Source organism: Desmodus rotundus, chromosome 5, assembly GCF_022682495.2.
Source record: "Desmodus rotundus isolate HL8 chromosome 5, HLdesRot8A.1, whole genome shotgun sequence".
NCBI classification, from domain to species: Eukaryota; Metazoa; Chordata; class Mammalia; order Chiroptera; family Phyllostomidae; genus Desmodus; species Desmodus rotundus.
This window is the reverse complement of record NC_071391.1, coordinates 154,727,883-154,745,527: the sequence shown is the minus strand read 5'-3', so window position 1 is coordinate 154,745,527 and position 17,645 is coordinate 154,727,883. Positions and strand designations below refer to the sequence as shown.

Genomic DNA, 17,645 nt, shown 5'->3' with positions numbered 1-17,645 from the left:
CCACATTTTGAATTGTAGCATATAATTAAAAACAGATGTGTCTTTCATTATTTCAACTGTCCTTCTCAAATGAATTTTTAGATTTCTTCTTTTAGGCCCTGAAAATTAACTGTTTAAGTTAATTCCTAGGTAAACTTAGTTGCTATTTTAAATGGGACCTCTTCTTCCATTATATTTCTAACTTGTTATTGTTTATATAAAAGAATACTATGGATTTCAAAACATTAACTTTGAAAGTGTCCACCTTACAGAATTCCCTTATTGTCCCTAGTAGTTTTTCAGTTGATACTGTAAGTTTTCCAATCATTTCACAAATAATTATGACTTCAATGTGTCCATTCCAGTGTTATCTCTCAATGTCTAAATGCATCAGTTTTGCATGCCTTAATAATGGCATATTACTCTGTTGATGTGCTACTAAATTCCATTTGTAATATTTACTTTATGACGATAGTCTGCATGAGATTAGTCTACAGTTTTCTTTGTATTTCTTTCAAAAGTTTATCATTATTGTTTTTGTTGATTTTACAACTTTCCCTTCTTTTTCTATGCTTTGGAACAGTTTAAATAACATCAAAATGATCTTATCCTTTAAGATTAAAAGAATTCACCTCTGAAACTATCTGAATTTAGTGCCTTTTTTGACACTCAATTTCTTCTTCCATAGTTAGTGTCTTGTCTGTTTAGGTTCTCTCTCCTCTGGGGTCAATTTTGTTAATTTATATTTTCCTGCAAGTAAAACCACTTGGATTTATTTTAAATGGTCCTGAGTAATTGTTTCACTTATATACAAACTTTGCCTTACTAAATAGGAAATATATAAGCAAACATATAAATCAGCATTATTGGAAAACACAGCAAGAATGGACTGAATGTATAAAAATTGGAGCAAATTACTGGTATATAGGTTTTTAAGCACATGGATTTGGGAGAAAGAACTTTAAATAGAGCTTTATAAGTAGCAAAGTGCTGCTAGGATGTTCGTACCCAAAGAACTAAGTAAAAGTGAGATGAAATCAAACTATAAACTTTTTGAAAAATATTTTCAAATGTTTAAAAAATATTTCTTGCTACGAAGTGAAGAATGGTTTTCAGTAACATAGTATATAAATATGTACTAAGTATTTATCAAAGGTAACTGAAAAAAAACACAATAAAATTGTATACAATGATCTTAAGTGTTACTACTCCAGTCATCTAATCTCTAAAAGAAGGATATATATCAAAGTAAAAAGTAACATTCTTCTAATTTATTTGTAAGAAATAGTATTCAAACACTCAGTGAGCACTTACGAGGAGCTGGGCACTGTGTCAGAGACACAGAAATGGTGAAGACGCGATCCCATGGCTCAAAAAACGTATTCCCCTAACCCCTAACTACCACATGACAAACTTAAAATAAATTCATAGCTATATATTAAAATCTCAAGAAATATAAACAGCCCCACTAGAACTTTGCTTCACAACAAGCAAATATAGTTGAAAATCAAATATCAAACATACTTTCACTATTAATACTACTAGATGTAATTTTTAAAGTGATATTGTATTTCTGTATAAATTTTAAGTCCTGGCATCTCAAATTGGATATCTTTTCCCTTCCTATAATAAGGCTCTCAGTACAGAGAAAAGTCTAGGAAGGCTCTGAAACCACAGCTTTGAAAAGAGTCAGGAAAAGGCAAAGAAGCCCCCTTTCCACTGTTTAATTAAACTTGAATATAAGAAACAGGATATTAAAATTCAGAAATGAATGAAGTATCATGATAAAAACAATGAGCTCACTTTGGAAAATATTACACATCAAAAGGCTCCTCTGACTTATGTTAACAAATAAGCAACAAAAAGTTATTATTCATAATATTGTTCTCTGAAAAAAATGTATCTATAAATACTACAGAGACATAAACAGTAAGAAAGGTGGAAGTGCTCTGATATGGTACAAACCTACCTGTGCACATGATTCTTCAGGTGTTTTGGCACTAACTGAATAAAGTGCTGGGAGATCTAGTCTGTGCACAGAGAACTTTTCTAGAGTATGCAAAAGTGCTGGAGCAAGGTGAGAAGTTTGACCTGAGCCTCGTTCTCCAGACAGCAATAATCTTGGCCTGTAAGAGGTTGGCTGACGATACGGTGACCTGCAATACATGTAAGACATAACAATTATTTTGAAACCATACATTTTGAAGATGAATATGGAACATTAGGCAACATATTTATATTAAAAGAATGTAACTAACTCCAAATTAATACAACATTCCTATCTGATTAAGTACAGTGAAACATTTTTTGCTAATTAGTTTTAAAATGTTGATCTCTCTTACCATATTAATAACCTAAGATGTAAAAGTATAAAAATCTCTTCAAAAAGAAAGTAAAAATATGTGGGTATCACACCACATACATGAACTTGGAAAATGCTTCAGTCACTAAGTGTGATTCAGTTATTATCAATAATTATTCATGGTCAAATGTTAAGAATCCCACTTCTCCAATAAGGAGGTACATTTGAAGAATACCCAAAATGTAGGACTTTTTTTTTTTAAAAAAAAGGTTAAAATGTTAAATTTTACGTATTTTAAACCATAATTTTTTAAACAGAAAAATATGTAAAAATTTTTCAGTGGCAGTGAATTTTCTTTCAGGCCAATAAAACCTGTTTTTGCCCTAATACAGACATTTAAACCCCTACACCTGAGAAGGTAAATGTAAGAAAAATATACTGATGAAACTCAAATAAATGAAATAAATTTTATATATGATCACTATAGATAATTGAGAAAATTCTAAGCAGTGAAATAAGAATAAAGCAAATAAACAGAACTAATGGAAAGAAATAGGGAAAACACTGTTACTTGTAAAGGGTGATTACACACTAGAAAGTCCAAGAGAATGACCTAGTAACTGTCAAACTCTACCAGCAACACAATAAGACAAAAAATGGAAACAGAACCCTGGCTGGTGTAGCTCAGTGGATTAAGTGCTGGCCTGCAAACCAAAGGGCTGCTGGTTCAATTCCCAGTCAGGGCACATGCCTGGGCTGCAGGCCAGGTCCTCAGTAGGGGCGGCATGAGAGGCAACCCACACAGCAATGTTTCTCTCCCTTTCTTTCTCCTTCCCTTCCCTTCTCTCTAAAAATAAATATATAAAATTTTGAAAAAAAAACCCAATATTACTTTAAAAAAATGGAAATAGAGAAATCAAAGATTTCCAAAACACCATCAAGAACCTATATAAAAAAGTAATGAAGATCCTATTTATAATTCAAAAATACAAATGGCAAAAGAACAAATATTAAAGGAAAGTATGAAACTGTATAGGATATAACATGAGCCTGACTATAAAGAAGTCAATTCTTTCCAATGCCTTTATAGTTAACTAAAGTTAAATAAATATACATTTTTATAGTATTTTTTATACATTTAAAATTTCAAATCAAAATCCCAAAAGAATTTGACAAAGAGAGGGAGATTTAAAATTTATACACATTATCTAAAAGAATAGTCAAGAAAATTTTAGAAAAATATGTTAGCTCCAATCTCAGAATATTTAAAACTGTTTTAGGAACAAGCAGTTCATAAAAACTTCTTGTTTTACTTTCTTAACAATTCTATGAAATACACAGTTTCCACCTATTAAACGTATGAAGAAACCAAGACTCAGGGAGGTTATGTGTAAGACTGTACAACTGATTTCAATTTCTCATTCAGATCCATACAATCACAAAGCCTAGGCATCATTATGTTAAGATGCCCCCTACTTTAACTGAAACATATTATAGAACAGAATAACAAAATAGAAGAACGGAAGAACAAAGATGTAGAATACATCAAAGAAAAGAAACACAGATCGATGGAATAGGCAACCCAGAAAACAAAGCATAATAACTGAAATAAAACATAAAAAAAAATAATGGAACAGGGATGAATTATAAAATAAATGTCTAAAATAGGGAGGATTCAACATGCTCTTCCTCTCAGTGCTCTCCCTCTCAGGAGCAGCTACCAACATCTGGATATAATTTATTTCAAAATGATGATGCTTTGGGGATTCCAGCCTACTCCTACTTTGAAAGAATCAGTAATAGCCTCTCAGTTTCAGTCTCAGATCCACATTTCCATGTTTAGATCAAGCAGGGACCACGGCTCTTGCTCAGCAGAAAGAAGTTACTGAAGACTGATTGTCCCCCTCATCAGCCCTCAAAGATTTCAGGGATGGAAGCCTCTGAGGGGGGAATGAGACCAGCTGGAGAGCCCGGGACAAGTTAAACAAGAAAACTGAGATAGTTAAATGGCCAAACAGTTTACACACATCTAGTAAATCACAAAATCCTATCTTCCCTAATCAAGAACACTTTGGAGTAAATGGTTTACACTCCTCCCAAACAAAGGGTAAATAGCTTAAATCACCCTACTCAGGGATACAGATAACAGAAAACCAATTAATGCCAACCACACCCAAGAATGGATAAAGTCAGGGGAAATAATCTCATTTTGGCACATCAGCATAAAGCTGATGAATATTCTACTGAGATCTTCCCCTAAGACCTCCCTTAAAATCCCAGCCTTTAAAACCCTCAAGAAGAAGGACCCAGCACATGCTCTCTCTTGGGAGCATGTCTGCTCCTTTCCCTTCTCCCTCTTTCTAAATAAACTTTCTCTTCTAATTTGAAAATAAAATAGAGAGGACTCACATCTTCATTTCAAAAAATAAGTAAAATGAATTCTAACACAGAAATAAATAAGACAAAATTCATGTATTTAATTCATAAAAATTTCTGAACTTTTATGACTCAAAAATTACAACCTTAACCAAATGGCAAACAACCAAATGAGACCAGGAATTTGCCCTGTATAAAGAACTGATGTGCATAGTGTTAACAAAAAATAGCTTCAAGGGCAAAGGACATAAGCAGCAATTCAAAATATATATATATATCAATAGATAACATTTTCCAAAACGTTCATTCATTTAACTGTAGAATGCTTCCTATGCTGAATGCCTTGGCCCTAGTTATCCAAAAATACCACTTTTATCACAGAGCTCATAACTGAATGGTATTTAGTGAAAAAAAAGGAGATATACAAACTACTGTAATACAGTGAATTTAATAAGCAGCACTGTTTAAGTGCAGGGGCTATGAGAGACCCCAACTAGAAACTCATAGAAGGCTTTCCTGGAACAGTGTTACTTAAACCCAGCAGACTAGAGGCAGAGAGGATAAATTCCAAGAAATAAAAACAGGATGTACAAAGGACCGGTGGCTAAAAAGGCCTTGGTCCTTTGGTCTAACAGATATAGTTCATACATCCAGCTTCTTTTAAGGTTTTAGGGCAATAGAGTAAAGGTACTGGGGAGTTATGGAAGTGAAGCAGAAGGGAGAATCTGACTATGAAAGGCTATGAAGGACTTTGTTAAGCCATGTTAAAAATTTGGATGTTCACTGAAGACAATGAGAAAGTATTCAGATGCTTAAGCAGAGGGAATGACATCATCTTACAGATGTTTTTAGAAGATAATTCTAGCTCAGTATGTCAGTACAAGTAGGGATTTTGAAAGAAGGCAAAACAGGAGGAAACATGACCAGTTGGTGGTTTGCTGTAATAACCCAGGCATGAAATGTTAATGATGGTCCAGACAATTAGTGTCAGAGAGGTGAGAAGGAACAACCTAAGATGTTTCTTATTTTATTTAGTCAGGACGTGGTCACTGACTAGATACAGAAGGGAAGAGGAAGAGGAATCTGAGGGTGACATCCAATTCTAGTTAGGACAACTAGATGAACAGTAGCTCATAGGATTCACAGGAAGAGGTGGGGAGGGGGGCACAGTTCAGTATATACTAAAAGATCTAAGGCACAAAAAGGGGAGATAAGCAGCTGGACAGGGTCTAAAGCTTAAGAGTGATCTAGGCTTGAGAAAGATTTGGTAGTTATTAACAGATGAAAAATTATGAAAATGCAAATAATGAGAAATGGGTTTTACATGTTAGATTGATAAACTAAAAATTAATTTTAATACCCATTATTAGTAGATAGTGGGAAAAGTATAATTTTCTAAAATTAAATTTGGCAACTATGTCAAATATATACCAAAATCATACCCAAGATATCTGCAATTCATCTCATTCCCAAGAATTCCCTTACCTGTTAGCATTCTCTACATTTTGTTCATAGTACTTGTCTTCTAACATTGTATCTATTACATTTATTGCATTATTGTCTGTCTCCATCTAAAATGTAAGCTGAATGAGAGCAGGGATCATAGCCCATCTTACTCACTGACATATTGTAGGTACATAGGATGATGTCTGGCACGTGATAGGCACTTTGACAAAATAACTGAATTAATTAATTAATATGAGAAACAACAAGTGAATGATTCAAATAAACATGAAGATGGTATTTTCATATATCTGGTTGTCAAAGATTTAAAAAGACAAACCATGCTCTGAATTGACGAGGATATAGGAAAAATAATAATCTCATACCTTAGTGATGAAAATGAAATTGGTACAACCTTTCTGGAAGTCAAACCAAATCAAATCAATTTTAAAAACCAGTACAGCCCTTATTAAAGGCAATTTAACAACTTGTATCAAGTTTTTTTAATGTATATATACCCTTTGACACAGTATCAGAGTTTTTTAAATTTACCCTAAGCTCTAAATCAGATAATGGTATAAGAATGTATACTTAGTCTTGGATGGGTGGCTGATTTGGTTGGAACATCATCCTGTACACCAAAAGGCTATGGGTTCAATTCCCACTCAGGTCACATATCTAGGTTGTGGGTTTGATCCCCAGTCAAGGTGTGTACAGGAGGCAAATGATTGATGTTTCTCACATCACTGTTTCTCCACTCCTTTTCCCTTTCTTTCTCTCTCTCTCTCTCTCTCTCTCTCTCTCTCTCTCTCAAACTCAATAAACATATCCTCAAGTGAGGATAAAAAAATAAATAAACATGTATACTTAGAAATATGTCTATCATAGCACTGTTTATAAAAGAAAAATTAAAAACTTCAATTTTTGTCAGTGAGGTTATATAAATAAAGGAAAATCAAAAAAATAAAGAACTGTGTAGCTATTTTAAAAGAATGATATCAAACATATTCTGACATGAAATAACAATCTCAACATAGTAGATATATTCTACTATATATAAAGCAAGATATATTCAAAAACTTAAAAGGAGGATATAATTTATATAAAATAATATGTGGGTCTGTCTATACGCATAGAGAGAATATGGAGGAATGGTCACCAAAACTTGAACAAATATTACCTTCAGGTGCTTGGGCTTTAATTTTTATTTTCTTCTTTATGCTCTTCTTTATTACTTGAATTTTCTACAGAGTATATCATCTTTCTAATTAAAAAAAACAAGGCTATTTTCACTTGGAAAACCTTGGAAAGCTGTGTTTCTAATCCCCTTATGGTAATATACAATAAGAAAGAAAACTTATTTTCCATCATAAGGGTTCTCTGTCAGACTGATAGACCTTAAATATCTTTACTTATATTTCATCTTAAATCTAAATAAAAGGCTTCACCATTGTTTTAGGAAACTATTCCCAGAAACAGAAACCCACCGGCAATGCCCCAGCTAGTGTTACTGGAGACCAGCATTCAAGTCATGCTTCCTGTGTGTCTAGCACCTTTTTTGTATTGGTCTGGGAGGCCAATACAGGGAGCCAAACCAACCCAAATCAAACAACAACAACAAAAATGTGTAGCTCTAACTAAAGGCCTCTATTCTAAAGTATTTATTTCTTAGAAAGTGTAAAAAACCTTACTGTCTAACCTACCCCCAAAAGCAATAGATTTTCCTGTCTACCTACTAAGCTCAGAAATCAATTTGGAAACCACATAGTGTAAGAGAGAGAAATAAAGGTGGTTCTGCCACCTGCTAGCAGCATGGTCATGGACAATTTACTTAACTTAGTGCTTCAGTTTCATTGTCTATAAAATCATGATACTACAAATTAGCTATATGATTATTTATATATGAATTATCACATATAAAGCTCCAAGTTTTATATCATGTATTATACCACATGTCTAGTTTGTGATGAACATCAAATACTAACTCCTATCCCTTCATACTCAAAAACACAGCAAATGTGACTAATTCTCCTGTGAAGCCCTCCGGGACTTCCCAACAAAAGCTTCTTAGTTCTGTTTTCATAAACTTCAGCCATATCACAACGCTTGTCACCCAATAACAAGAACTTCTCCAGAGTAAGAACTACATTACATCTTAATCACGCTTACATCTTCAACACCTAGTACAGTGCCTGTCATAGAGTAAACACATAAAAATTGGCAGAATGGGTAGATAAGTAAATAAATGAAATTTATCAAAACATCTACAACAAAAAAAGCTTATTCCAGGATATAGCTGTCTCAGAGTCAACTCAGAACTAGAAAGCTTACGTTAAGGAAGCTAATTTAAGCCAATTTCAGGAAGGCTAAAACAAACAAAATGAGGCATACCAGTGACACCCATTAAATCACTGGCAGAGAAAGTTCTTAATAAAAAGTCAAACTCAAAATTATATGTGAAGTCTTGTCACATCAAAATCCATTTCTGTATCATTCTACTGAAAATAGAGTTACCTTATAAAATTGGAACATAAATCTTTTGATAGTTCCTTAGCTCTGCGTTCATATATTTCAAATCTAAATAACTAAAATTGTCAAACAAATAACACACACGCTATCCAGGTGGGGAAAACAATGACTGTTTGGCTTTCTTTCCACCATCAATGAAACAGATCTGTAAAATTACTAAAATAGTCTAGGAAAACTTCCCTGAGGGCAAAAAAGAAAAGACCTGGAGTAAAAGAAAAAGTCTCTAATAGAAGAGCTTGATGTTAAAGAAAAATAGAGTAAATGAAAGTACTTAGTATTTTTTTTAATGAAAAACAAGCAAGAGTTATCAATGCAAATAATCAAATTAACATCCTACCAAAATCTACATGTGAGAAACTTCAAGTTGAAGACTTAAATTTGCTCAAAATATGTCAAAAGGAAAAGTACTTAAAAGTACACACAATCCAACATTTTTAGTAAAAATGTGATTAGACCTACCTGACCGGAGCATTATGGTCCTTTAACTTTCATGGTAATTATGTAAATGCAAGTGATGATGCTATTAGCATTTGAGAACTATTTGGTCCCTTAATTTAAAATTAAATTAGCGCTAAAATCATTTACCTGTTAGAGTGCACAGCAGAAGCTGCTTTAATATATAGCTCAGAGATTTTCAACCTTTTTCATTTCATGGCACACACAAACTACTAAAATTCTACGGCACACCAAAAAAAATATATATATATATATATTTTTGCCAATCTGACCAGAAAAAAGGTAGAATTTTGATTCATTCACACTGGATGGCTATTGTTGTGTTGGCTGTTGTCATTTTTTTATTTGACAATCTAAGAGAAGAGATCAGTGCCCCTGACTAAATAGTCAGGTACTGCATGTTTTAAAAATTCTTGTGGCACATCAGTTGAAAATCACTGATATAGATAAAGGTGAATGTAAATAGAAACACCATAACATCTAAATTAGGAAAGTATAAACTAATGGGAGTTTGGAGAATCAAAAATTATTTTTTTAATTACTGTGCAATTTCTAATCCAAAATCTTTTTAGTACCCTTAGAGTCCCTAGATTATCATCTGAATCTTATCATAAATTAAAATATTCTCAACCATGGTAAATATTTCACTTCTGTTCATTATAGTTCAAATAAAAAGCAATAAAACTGGGCACATAAGTTGATTTTCTAAAGGTGACCCTTCCTTCCACCCTGTTTTAAATAAAAATCACACAATCAGTTGAGAAAAAAAAAATCGTTCCAGTTGACCAAAAAACCAATTTATTACCATACACACAAAATATATATATATATAAACAGTAAATGTTTCAGAATTGCACCCAAACAGAAAATCGGAGTTCTCAAGGTTAGAACCACAAGTAAAAATATACCATAATTCTAACCATAAAGTAGTAAAAATCATGCTAAATGGAAAGAAATTTGTTATAAATTACTTACATTGTAAAATGAAGGTAGGATTTATGCACAGCAGCAGCTGATGACTGTTTCTTTGGTGATCCTGAGTGACAACTGGTCTCAAAAATTGATAAAGCGTTCTCATCTTCACTATCATCTAAAATTAGAGTATCTATATCTGTTCAAAGACAAAAAAATCACAAAGACTGAGGCTTATAAAGTCATTTAATATTAGTCATTTAGCTCTACAATAGATAAAAACAATTGGTTTAAAAATCAAATGATATTAACTAATAAATTATCTATTAAATAATACAGATTAAGCAGGCAAATTGACAAACTGCAGTGTTCTGAATAATTTATAAGTGAAACAAATGTAATTCTTTCCCTTTACAAACTACTTAAGTTTTACAAGATGTAATTTAGGAGATTTCACTGATCACAAGGTGACTAGAAAAGAAATAGCACTCTCATAAAATACCCAGCTACTCACTAAAAATCTCTTAATTTTGACCAAAACCAGTACGTTTCATCCAAGATATCTGGTGTAATTAATAGGGCATTTGACCCAGAACCAGCATATCTGGTGGCTGGCTCCAGACCACATCAGGCATGACCTGATTAGCTCCACAAGTGGCAAACAGCAGAGGGAGACCTGGGCAGGCACCAGACCCCACTGGAGCAGAGTCTGCTTCTTGGAATCAGCCCCCGCAGAGCAGTAAATTACCACAGGAGGGCTCACAAAACCCACACAGGGACATTCCTGGAGCACCTAGCTCAGTTTATCAAAGAGATTGCACCACTGAGCCACAGGACACCTACTACACAAGGTCACTCTACCGAGACCGGAAAACATAACAGATCTACCTAATACACAGAAACAAATACAAAGAAGCAGCCAAAAGGGGGAGACAAAGGAATATGCTATAAATGAAAGAACAGGAGATATCCCCCCAAAAAGATTAGGGCACTTGAGTTATGGCCAGTTCTTACAAAGTGACAGGGAACAAATTGGCCCTTATTTTTTCACATGGAAAACACACATATACTCGTATACACCTTTTTCAGGGAAAACCTATACTAGCTGAGAAAGGAGTCAGGAATTCAGTGGAAACAAAGCCAATCTTTAAAATGCACTCATTAGAATAACATTAGTTTCTCTACATGGGTCTTATGTTACTGTTCAGTAGACTAACAGAAACTGAAATCCCTATTGAGAATTTACTTAAAAATTTACCTGGACTACAACCTGACATATTAATAGCTGAACTTCACACATACCTAACAAAAGTACCATCAATTCATTCAATAAAAACTAGTGCTACATGTGTAAGAGAAATGGGTAAAAAATTAAGATTCACAGAAATCATACCCTTCCCCCACAAAAATAGGGAAAAAAGATATACTTTTTAAAATAAGACACTGATTTATGCTGGCAAATGTGGATTTTCATGGCTTTTAGAAGCTAAATATTTGCCTGGCTGGTGTGGCTCAGCAAATTAAGTGCTGGCCTGCAAACCAAAGTGTTGTCAGTTCAATTCTCAGTCAGGGCACATGCCTGGGTTGCGGGCCAGGTGCCCAGTTGGGGGTGTGCAAGAGGCAACCACACATTGATGTTTCTCTCTCTCTCCTTCTCCCTCCCTACTTCTCACTCTAAAAATAAATAAATAAAATCTTTTTAAAAAATAGAAGCTAAATATTTAGTACAACTAATATTGTAAAAGTCAACCTGAAAAATAATTATCTTTTGAATGATAATTTCATACACAAGGAAAGGATACTTGTCTAAGAAAAATATTAAAGTCCAAAACAAACCAGAATAATATATCTAAAAAACTAAAAAAATTCTTATTCATCAAATAAAATTTGATTTCTCTTTCTCCACTGGTACATAAAGAAAAATTTGAAGTAAAGCACACTCTATACTTATGAAAAAAATTGCAAGACAAAAAGATAGTACTGTAAAAAATGCTCAAATGGAAATAAAGGAGCTATCATAATCTCTCAGAAGGGAATGTAAGATTTTTATGAGTTTCAAAAGGGAATGTAAATTTTTCAAAAATTAAAAAATACATATTCTCAGTTATGAAAATCAGACATAAAAAATGTATGATTTAAGGCAAAGTACCTGGCTCAAACATAATAAAATACTGATTCCCTTCCTTGTTTGACTAACTTAAGAAACTGAGTAATCCATGTGATAGTTCACAAGAATCCATCCCTAAGAAATAAAGTTTCCAAAAAATAAATTTAGAACAGCAAGATTCACTGAATATTGATGGTTTTTACTATATGTGATATTATCAATGTTAGTATAATTCATTTAGCAATTTTCCATTTGGTACAGACCAAATGCTAAACAGGGTAATGGGAACTGGGAAATGAAGATAATTAAAACACATTACTTTTTCCTCAAAGTTCATGGGTCTTACTTTAATTAGCATATGAACCTAAGGTTTTCCTTTAAATGAGAGGCATTTTTAAAGGCAGCTTTCTGTTTTTTTATCTCAGGTCCAAACTGCAATCCTGAGACTAGAATTAAATACCTTTTCTAACCAGGTCTAATTTACTCCCTCACTAAAAATTTACTCCATTAGCATAGCAAACTGCAGACTGCCCTGCCAATCACAACAAAATATATTTGGTGAGTAGAATCCCTCTAGCACCATAGTTAAGAGCATGGGCCCTGGAGTCAGGGTCCCTGGGTTTGCGTAAGCCCTAGAAGGTGCTGAATGAATGACTCTATGTAAATGACTACCTTCCTTAGTCACCCAGTTTCCTCTTTTATAAATCAAGAGTACCTATACCACAAGATTGTTATGAGGATTAATATATGACAATTTATGCAAGGGCTTTATAATAATAAAATAAACGTAAGCCATTGTTAGTGTAGTCAACTTCTCAAAAGATTGTAATACTCCTACATTAGGACAGTCAGGAATGTTCCGAGAGCAAATAAACAGAAGAAACATTCATTTGTTCTTTTTATAAACATTCACTAGGCAACCATACCATATATATTCTAGGCAACATGCCAGGCCTGGAATACACAGTTGTGAATGACGAAGATATATTTTCTAAATCCATGGCCAATATAAAAGGGTAACACATGAATTAGTTTATGAGGAAACTCAAAATTTCTTTATGCCTGTTCTTGTTGCATTTTAACAACATGAAAAAGTAATTTATAGTACCTTCTTTCTTGTCACTCTGGCTAATTTCAGCATGAGGAAACACTTTTTGCAAAACCGCTAGGATGTTGTTGAAGCTTCTTTCTAGCAGTGGCCTTATGATGGGGGATAGTGCGTGTCCTGAAGACATGACAGCGCGCTGGGAAGCAGGCACAATATTCTGCATCGCATGGTAAAAATCTTGGGCGTTGAGCACTATTGAGGAGACATCTAGCTGCAGTTTATGACTGCTAGCATAGATCTGGGGGTAACGTCTCCGCAGCGCAATCAGAGCAGCTTCAGTGCACAGGGCCTTGATGTCAGCTCCACAGTACCCTAATGCACAAAAGGAAAAGGACAACAAAGGTAAGTTCATCCTTCTAAGTACCAACTCGGTTTTGCAAATATACAAAATCAATAATTACTTGTAATTTTATCAGCAAAATGAAATCTGACCATTCAAAATCACCTAATGAAATTGTTTACTCATTAAGACTAAAAATGTTTTGAATGTTTTAATGAACACATAAACTAATAATATTAAAACAAATCATGCATTTTATGTCAATACTGCCAATTATAATATACAACTTTTCTTCAGGAAAGGTTTTAAGAGAATAATAGTTTCATCTCAATCCTTCATCAATACTCCCAATCATTAGTTTAGTCTTTGTAATATTACACTTACTTATAAATTTTCCTAATATTACTAATTTCCAAACACATATAATAGAGTAGTACAAAGCAGTACATAAGCAGAAACTTCAAACACAGAGCTATTCTAGTTATTATCTAATTACCCCAAAAATTATATTTTAAAGTTGTGATCATCTCTAATAGTTCCAAAGGTATTAAAGAGAGTAAGAATTCATTAATTTTTCACATTAACTTTATATTATATATATATATATATATATATATATATATATGATTAGCTTGAAATGATAATATCTAGTTCTAAGGGTCATACCAACAAGGGCATTATCCACTGCCCATATTTAAATGATTATAATAGTTAAACAACATATCAAGGCCCCAGTGCTTTTAAGTCATTTCACTCATTTAAGCAACAAATACTTACAAAATACATGAACTATTAGGTCTTTACCACACACAAAAAAGAAAACTCAAACTAACCATGTTGTTTTTTTACATCAGCAATTAAATTTGCATCTGGCCACCATTATCAATTACACCAGCAGGAGGAACCATGGGAACTAGTTATAGAACATTAGTCCCTAAGATCTTCAAAAAGTAGTATCAGGTTTATCTTTTTATACCTCAAAATTACCTCAATGAATACTAAAATACTGAAATAAAAATAGTGATTTGACAAGAACACTATGAGGAGAGAAGCAATGGCCCTAGACTAACTGGTAGAATAAAGAACATTAAGGGACACACCCGTATAAATCGAACTGCAAGTCACTCACACATCTATGGTGAACTATATTCCTATTATCAGTAAGGCAAATGATCCTGTTAATCAAGTCCTACAAATAACAGAAAAATCCTCTTTAGCCTGGTCTGTTTTCCACAGCACTCACCCCTGAATCATTTACCTCTGAGGTTTATTGTCTGCCTTCCCTAACTGCAGTGTGAGCTCTGAGAGCAGGGGCAACTGTTTTGATCACTAATGATTCTCAAATATAGAGAATGACGCCTGGCTGCCAGCATTCAGTAGATATCCAGTAAATATTTCTTGAGTGAAAGAATGAATGAAAAGAAAAAATAGTAACTCCAAGGTTATAGTTTGGGGAGGTAAAACTGTTAGGTTACCATGCACTACCAAAAAAAGTGGATAAATTATTTCTACTGAGCTTTTTTTTTCCCCTAAGAATTTTAATCAATTTTATTATTAAAGCAACTTAATCACTGTGTAACAATTTCAGTGAAAATTATGAAAAAAATATAGAAAGTATTGCATTCTTTAAGAAACATTGACTCAAGAGTTAGGGGGAAATTTAATATGACCTGTGAGAATTTAATTCACAAAGATTAAGCATTAACGCGGTCCCATGACAGCAATCAATCTCCCAAATAATTCTGCAGAAAATAAAATTTACCATTACTCTCTCATTTTTTTCTATTTCTTGGTGAGTAACCCTGAAAGAAAGTATCTTTTCCTGTGCCATACATATCTGTTAAAATTAGTTCAACAAAATAACCGTAGAACACCAGCTGCTCATTTATAAATACTTAATGAAATAATCCATTTCAGATGAAGTAAAGAATAAACTATCTTCAAACAATATATAAACCACATTTCTCTTTCTTCTTTAAAAGTATATTCACAGCTAGTGAACATACTATACGTGACCTAATTTTGAGTGCAAAACCCAAGTTAAAAAAAATTACTCAGAAAAAATGAAAAAGCCACCAAAAGGTATTTTATGTAGTAAATGTTGTCATAACATGTTTGACATAATGTTAATACTATACATAACTACAATGTATTATTCATTTTCTTAATTTATTAAAGATAACATAAAAGCTTCTCAATAACAATAGATCCCATTTAAAGAAGTAAATGTTCACATGGATGATCATAAAAAATAGACTATAAAAAACAGGATTTATCTTCTTTACATTTGTTTGTGAATGAGAATTATTAGTTTTTATCTGTGGTGCTCAACCTTGACTACTCATCTGAATAAACAATGAAACTGAAACAAAACAGATTCCCAACAAACTTAGTAAATCAGAATCTCTCGAGATTCTGATCATGTTTAATATTATAAATGTACATTTTGAGGCAGCTTTACAAGTGAGTCTGATACACAAAAAAATTAAGACCTACTGCATTAATAATATACTTCCATTATGAGACTCTAAAACAGAATTAAAAGACATCAAAACTACGGCTAAATAGGTTATATTTCAGGTGACCTCATGCCCTAGTTTAGGCTTTGTCTTGTCATAATTAAGAGCATATTTTTTCACTCTCAAAAGAGTCCTAGTCTAGAAAAACAGATGATATAATCATTGCAGAAATACCAAAAATACACTATTGCCTTTTGAAAGTTAAAAGTTGATGTTAAGGAAAAAACCCAACATCTCATACCCATATTAATTCTACTACTACAATTGGTACTAATGAATTCTACATTACAATTCTATAACCATACTAATTCTACCATTACAATTCTAACACTGTGATGAACCCAAATATCTAGATACCAAAGAAAAAGATTTTTAAATACTGCTATTAAGATGGAAATTTGTCTGAAATTGAAAATTCAAGCTATTCAAAGAGGTTATAGACTAGAAATAGGCAATAATAAAATTTTATAAGTTATTCTTTAAGTAAAACACATCAAACATATTGAAGTCTCGCAAGATAGATGACTCAATGATACACTTCCATTCATTTTGGCCCTCTTAGTGAAAACAAATTGAGAAAGACGATTAGGTTTAAGCTCCTCATTAACCTTAAGCTCCTACTATTTGTGCACATGTTCTGGATACCAAAATTATTTGAACACTACTTCAAAATCACACCTATTATACATGCAAACACCTCCAAGCACTTAGGAATTTATTTAAAGGTAAAAGCTACCAAATCCACAACCTCTAACAAGAGGTCAGCTATCTTTGCAGTTGTTCATCAATACTACAGGTTCTTTGTTAGGCACAAACTGAACCCATACATGTTAAAACATGTTTGGGTTACAAAAAGTGCTAAGTTCATGATGAATTTAAAATTTATTATTATTTCATTTTTGTTTAAAGACCTGTATTTAATTTTTTCATTTGAATTGGTTTTTTTAATGGAATAAACATCATAAATCAAAAACATAATCAAAAATTATAATGGACTTTTATGTATTTCTCCAAGAAAAAAATGGTATATACATATAAGCAGATTCTAAACCACTACCACCACCACCCCAAAAAAGGCAAGAGAAGTTTTTCAGTCCTACAGGAAATTATGTCTTAAAATGTTCTTAACTTAAGGAACTGACTAAAAGCTAAAATAAATCACTTGAAAAAAATGATATGTAGTGATTTTTAGGAATGAAAAAGTAAACTGAGATTTTAATATTTAGAATGAAGAATTAGAGTATATAATATTTCACATGGTAGATAGGGTAATAGAAAGTAATTTTTAAATACTATAGTTTTAGGGAGTTTCCAAAACTATTTGAAGACTTCTGCTTATTTCAGTTAAGGATCATTCTGTGACAAATTCACAGAAGAATCTAAAAAGACTTCCCCAGTCTGCTCTGTACTGTAATACAATATCATAAAAATAGCATGAAATAAAAGGGGTCAAATTTCAAAATGGAAAAAGACTGGATTCTGCATCAAATACCACCCTCTCCCATAGCAGCGCAGGGCTTTGTGAAGGTCAAGCCAAATGTACATGAAATGGGTTTGGCGCATGCTCTCTGATACCAGGCAAAGCTTAAACTGGAGTAGTGCTGGAGAGATTTACGTTTTCTCCTCACCAGAAG

At 32.9% G+C, this 17,645-nt stretch overlaps 1 protein-coding gene across 4 annotated transcripts in view; it reads right to left on the bottom strand.

The window, feature by feature from the left end:
• Positions 1–17,645, bottom strand: part of ATAD2B (ATPase family AAA domain containing 2B) — a 125,933-nt gene that overhangs the window by 46,933 nt on the left and 61,355 nt on the right. For all 4 annotated transcript variants that reach the window (XR_008426992.1, XM_053925560.1, XM_053925558.2 and 1 more), the window contains exons 16-18: positions 13,213–13,524; positions 10,061–10,196; positions 1,949–2,135 (exon numbers count right to left, since the gene is read on the bottom strand). Coding sequence is in view for 3 of the 4 variants with exons in the window: in XM_053925560.1 (XP_053781535.1) it covers positions 1,949–2,135; positions 10,061–10,196; positions 13,213–13,524 (635 nt within the window). In the remaining variant the exon portion in view is untranslated. The remainder of the gene's footprint in view (positions 1–1,948; positions 2,136–10,060; positions 10,197–13,212; positions 13,525–17,645) is intronic.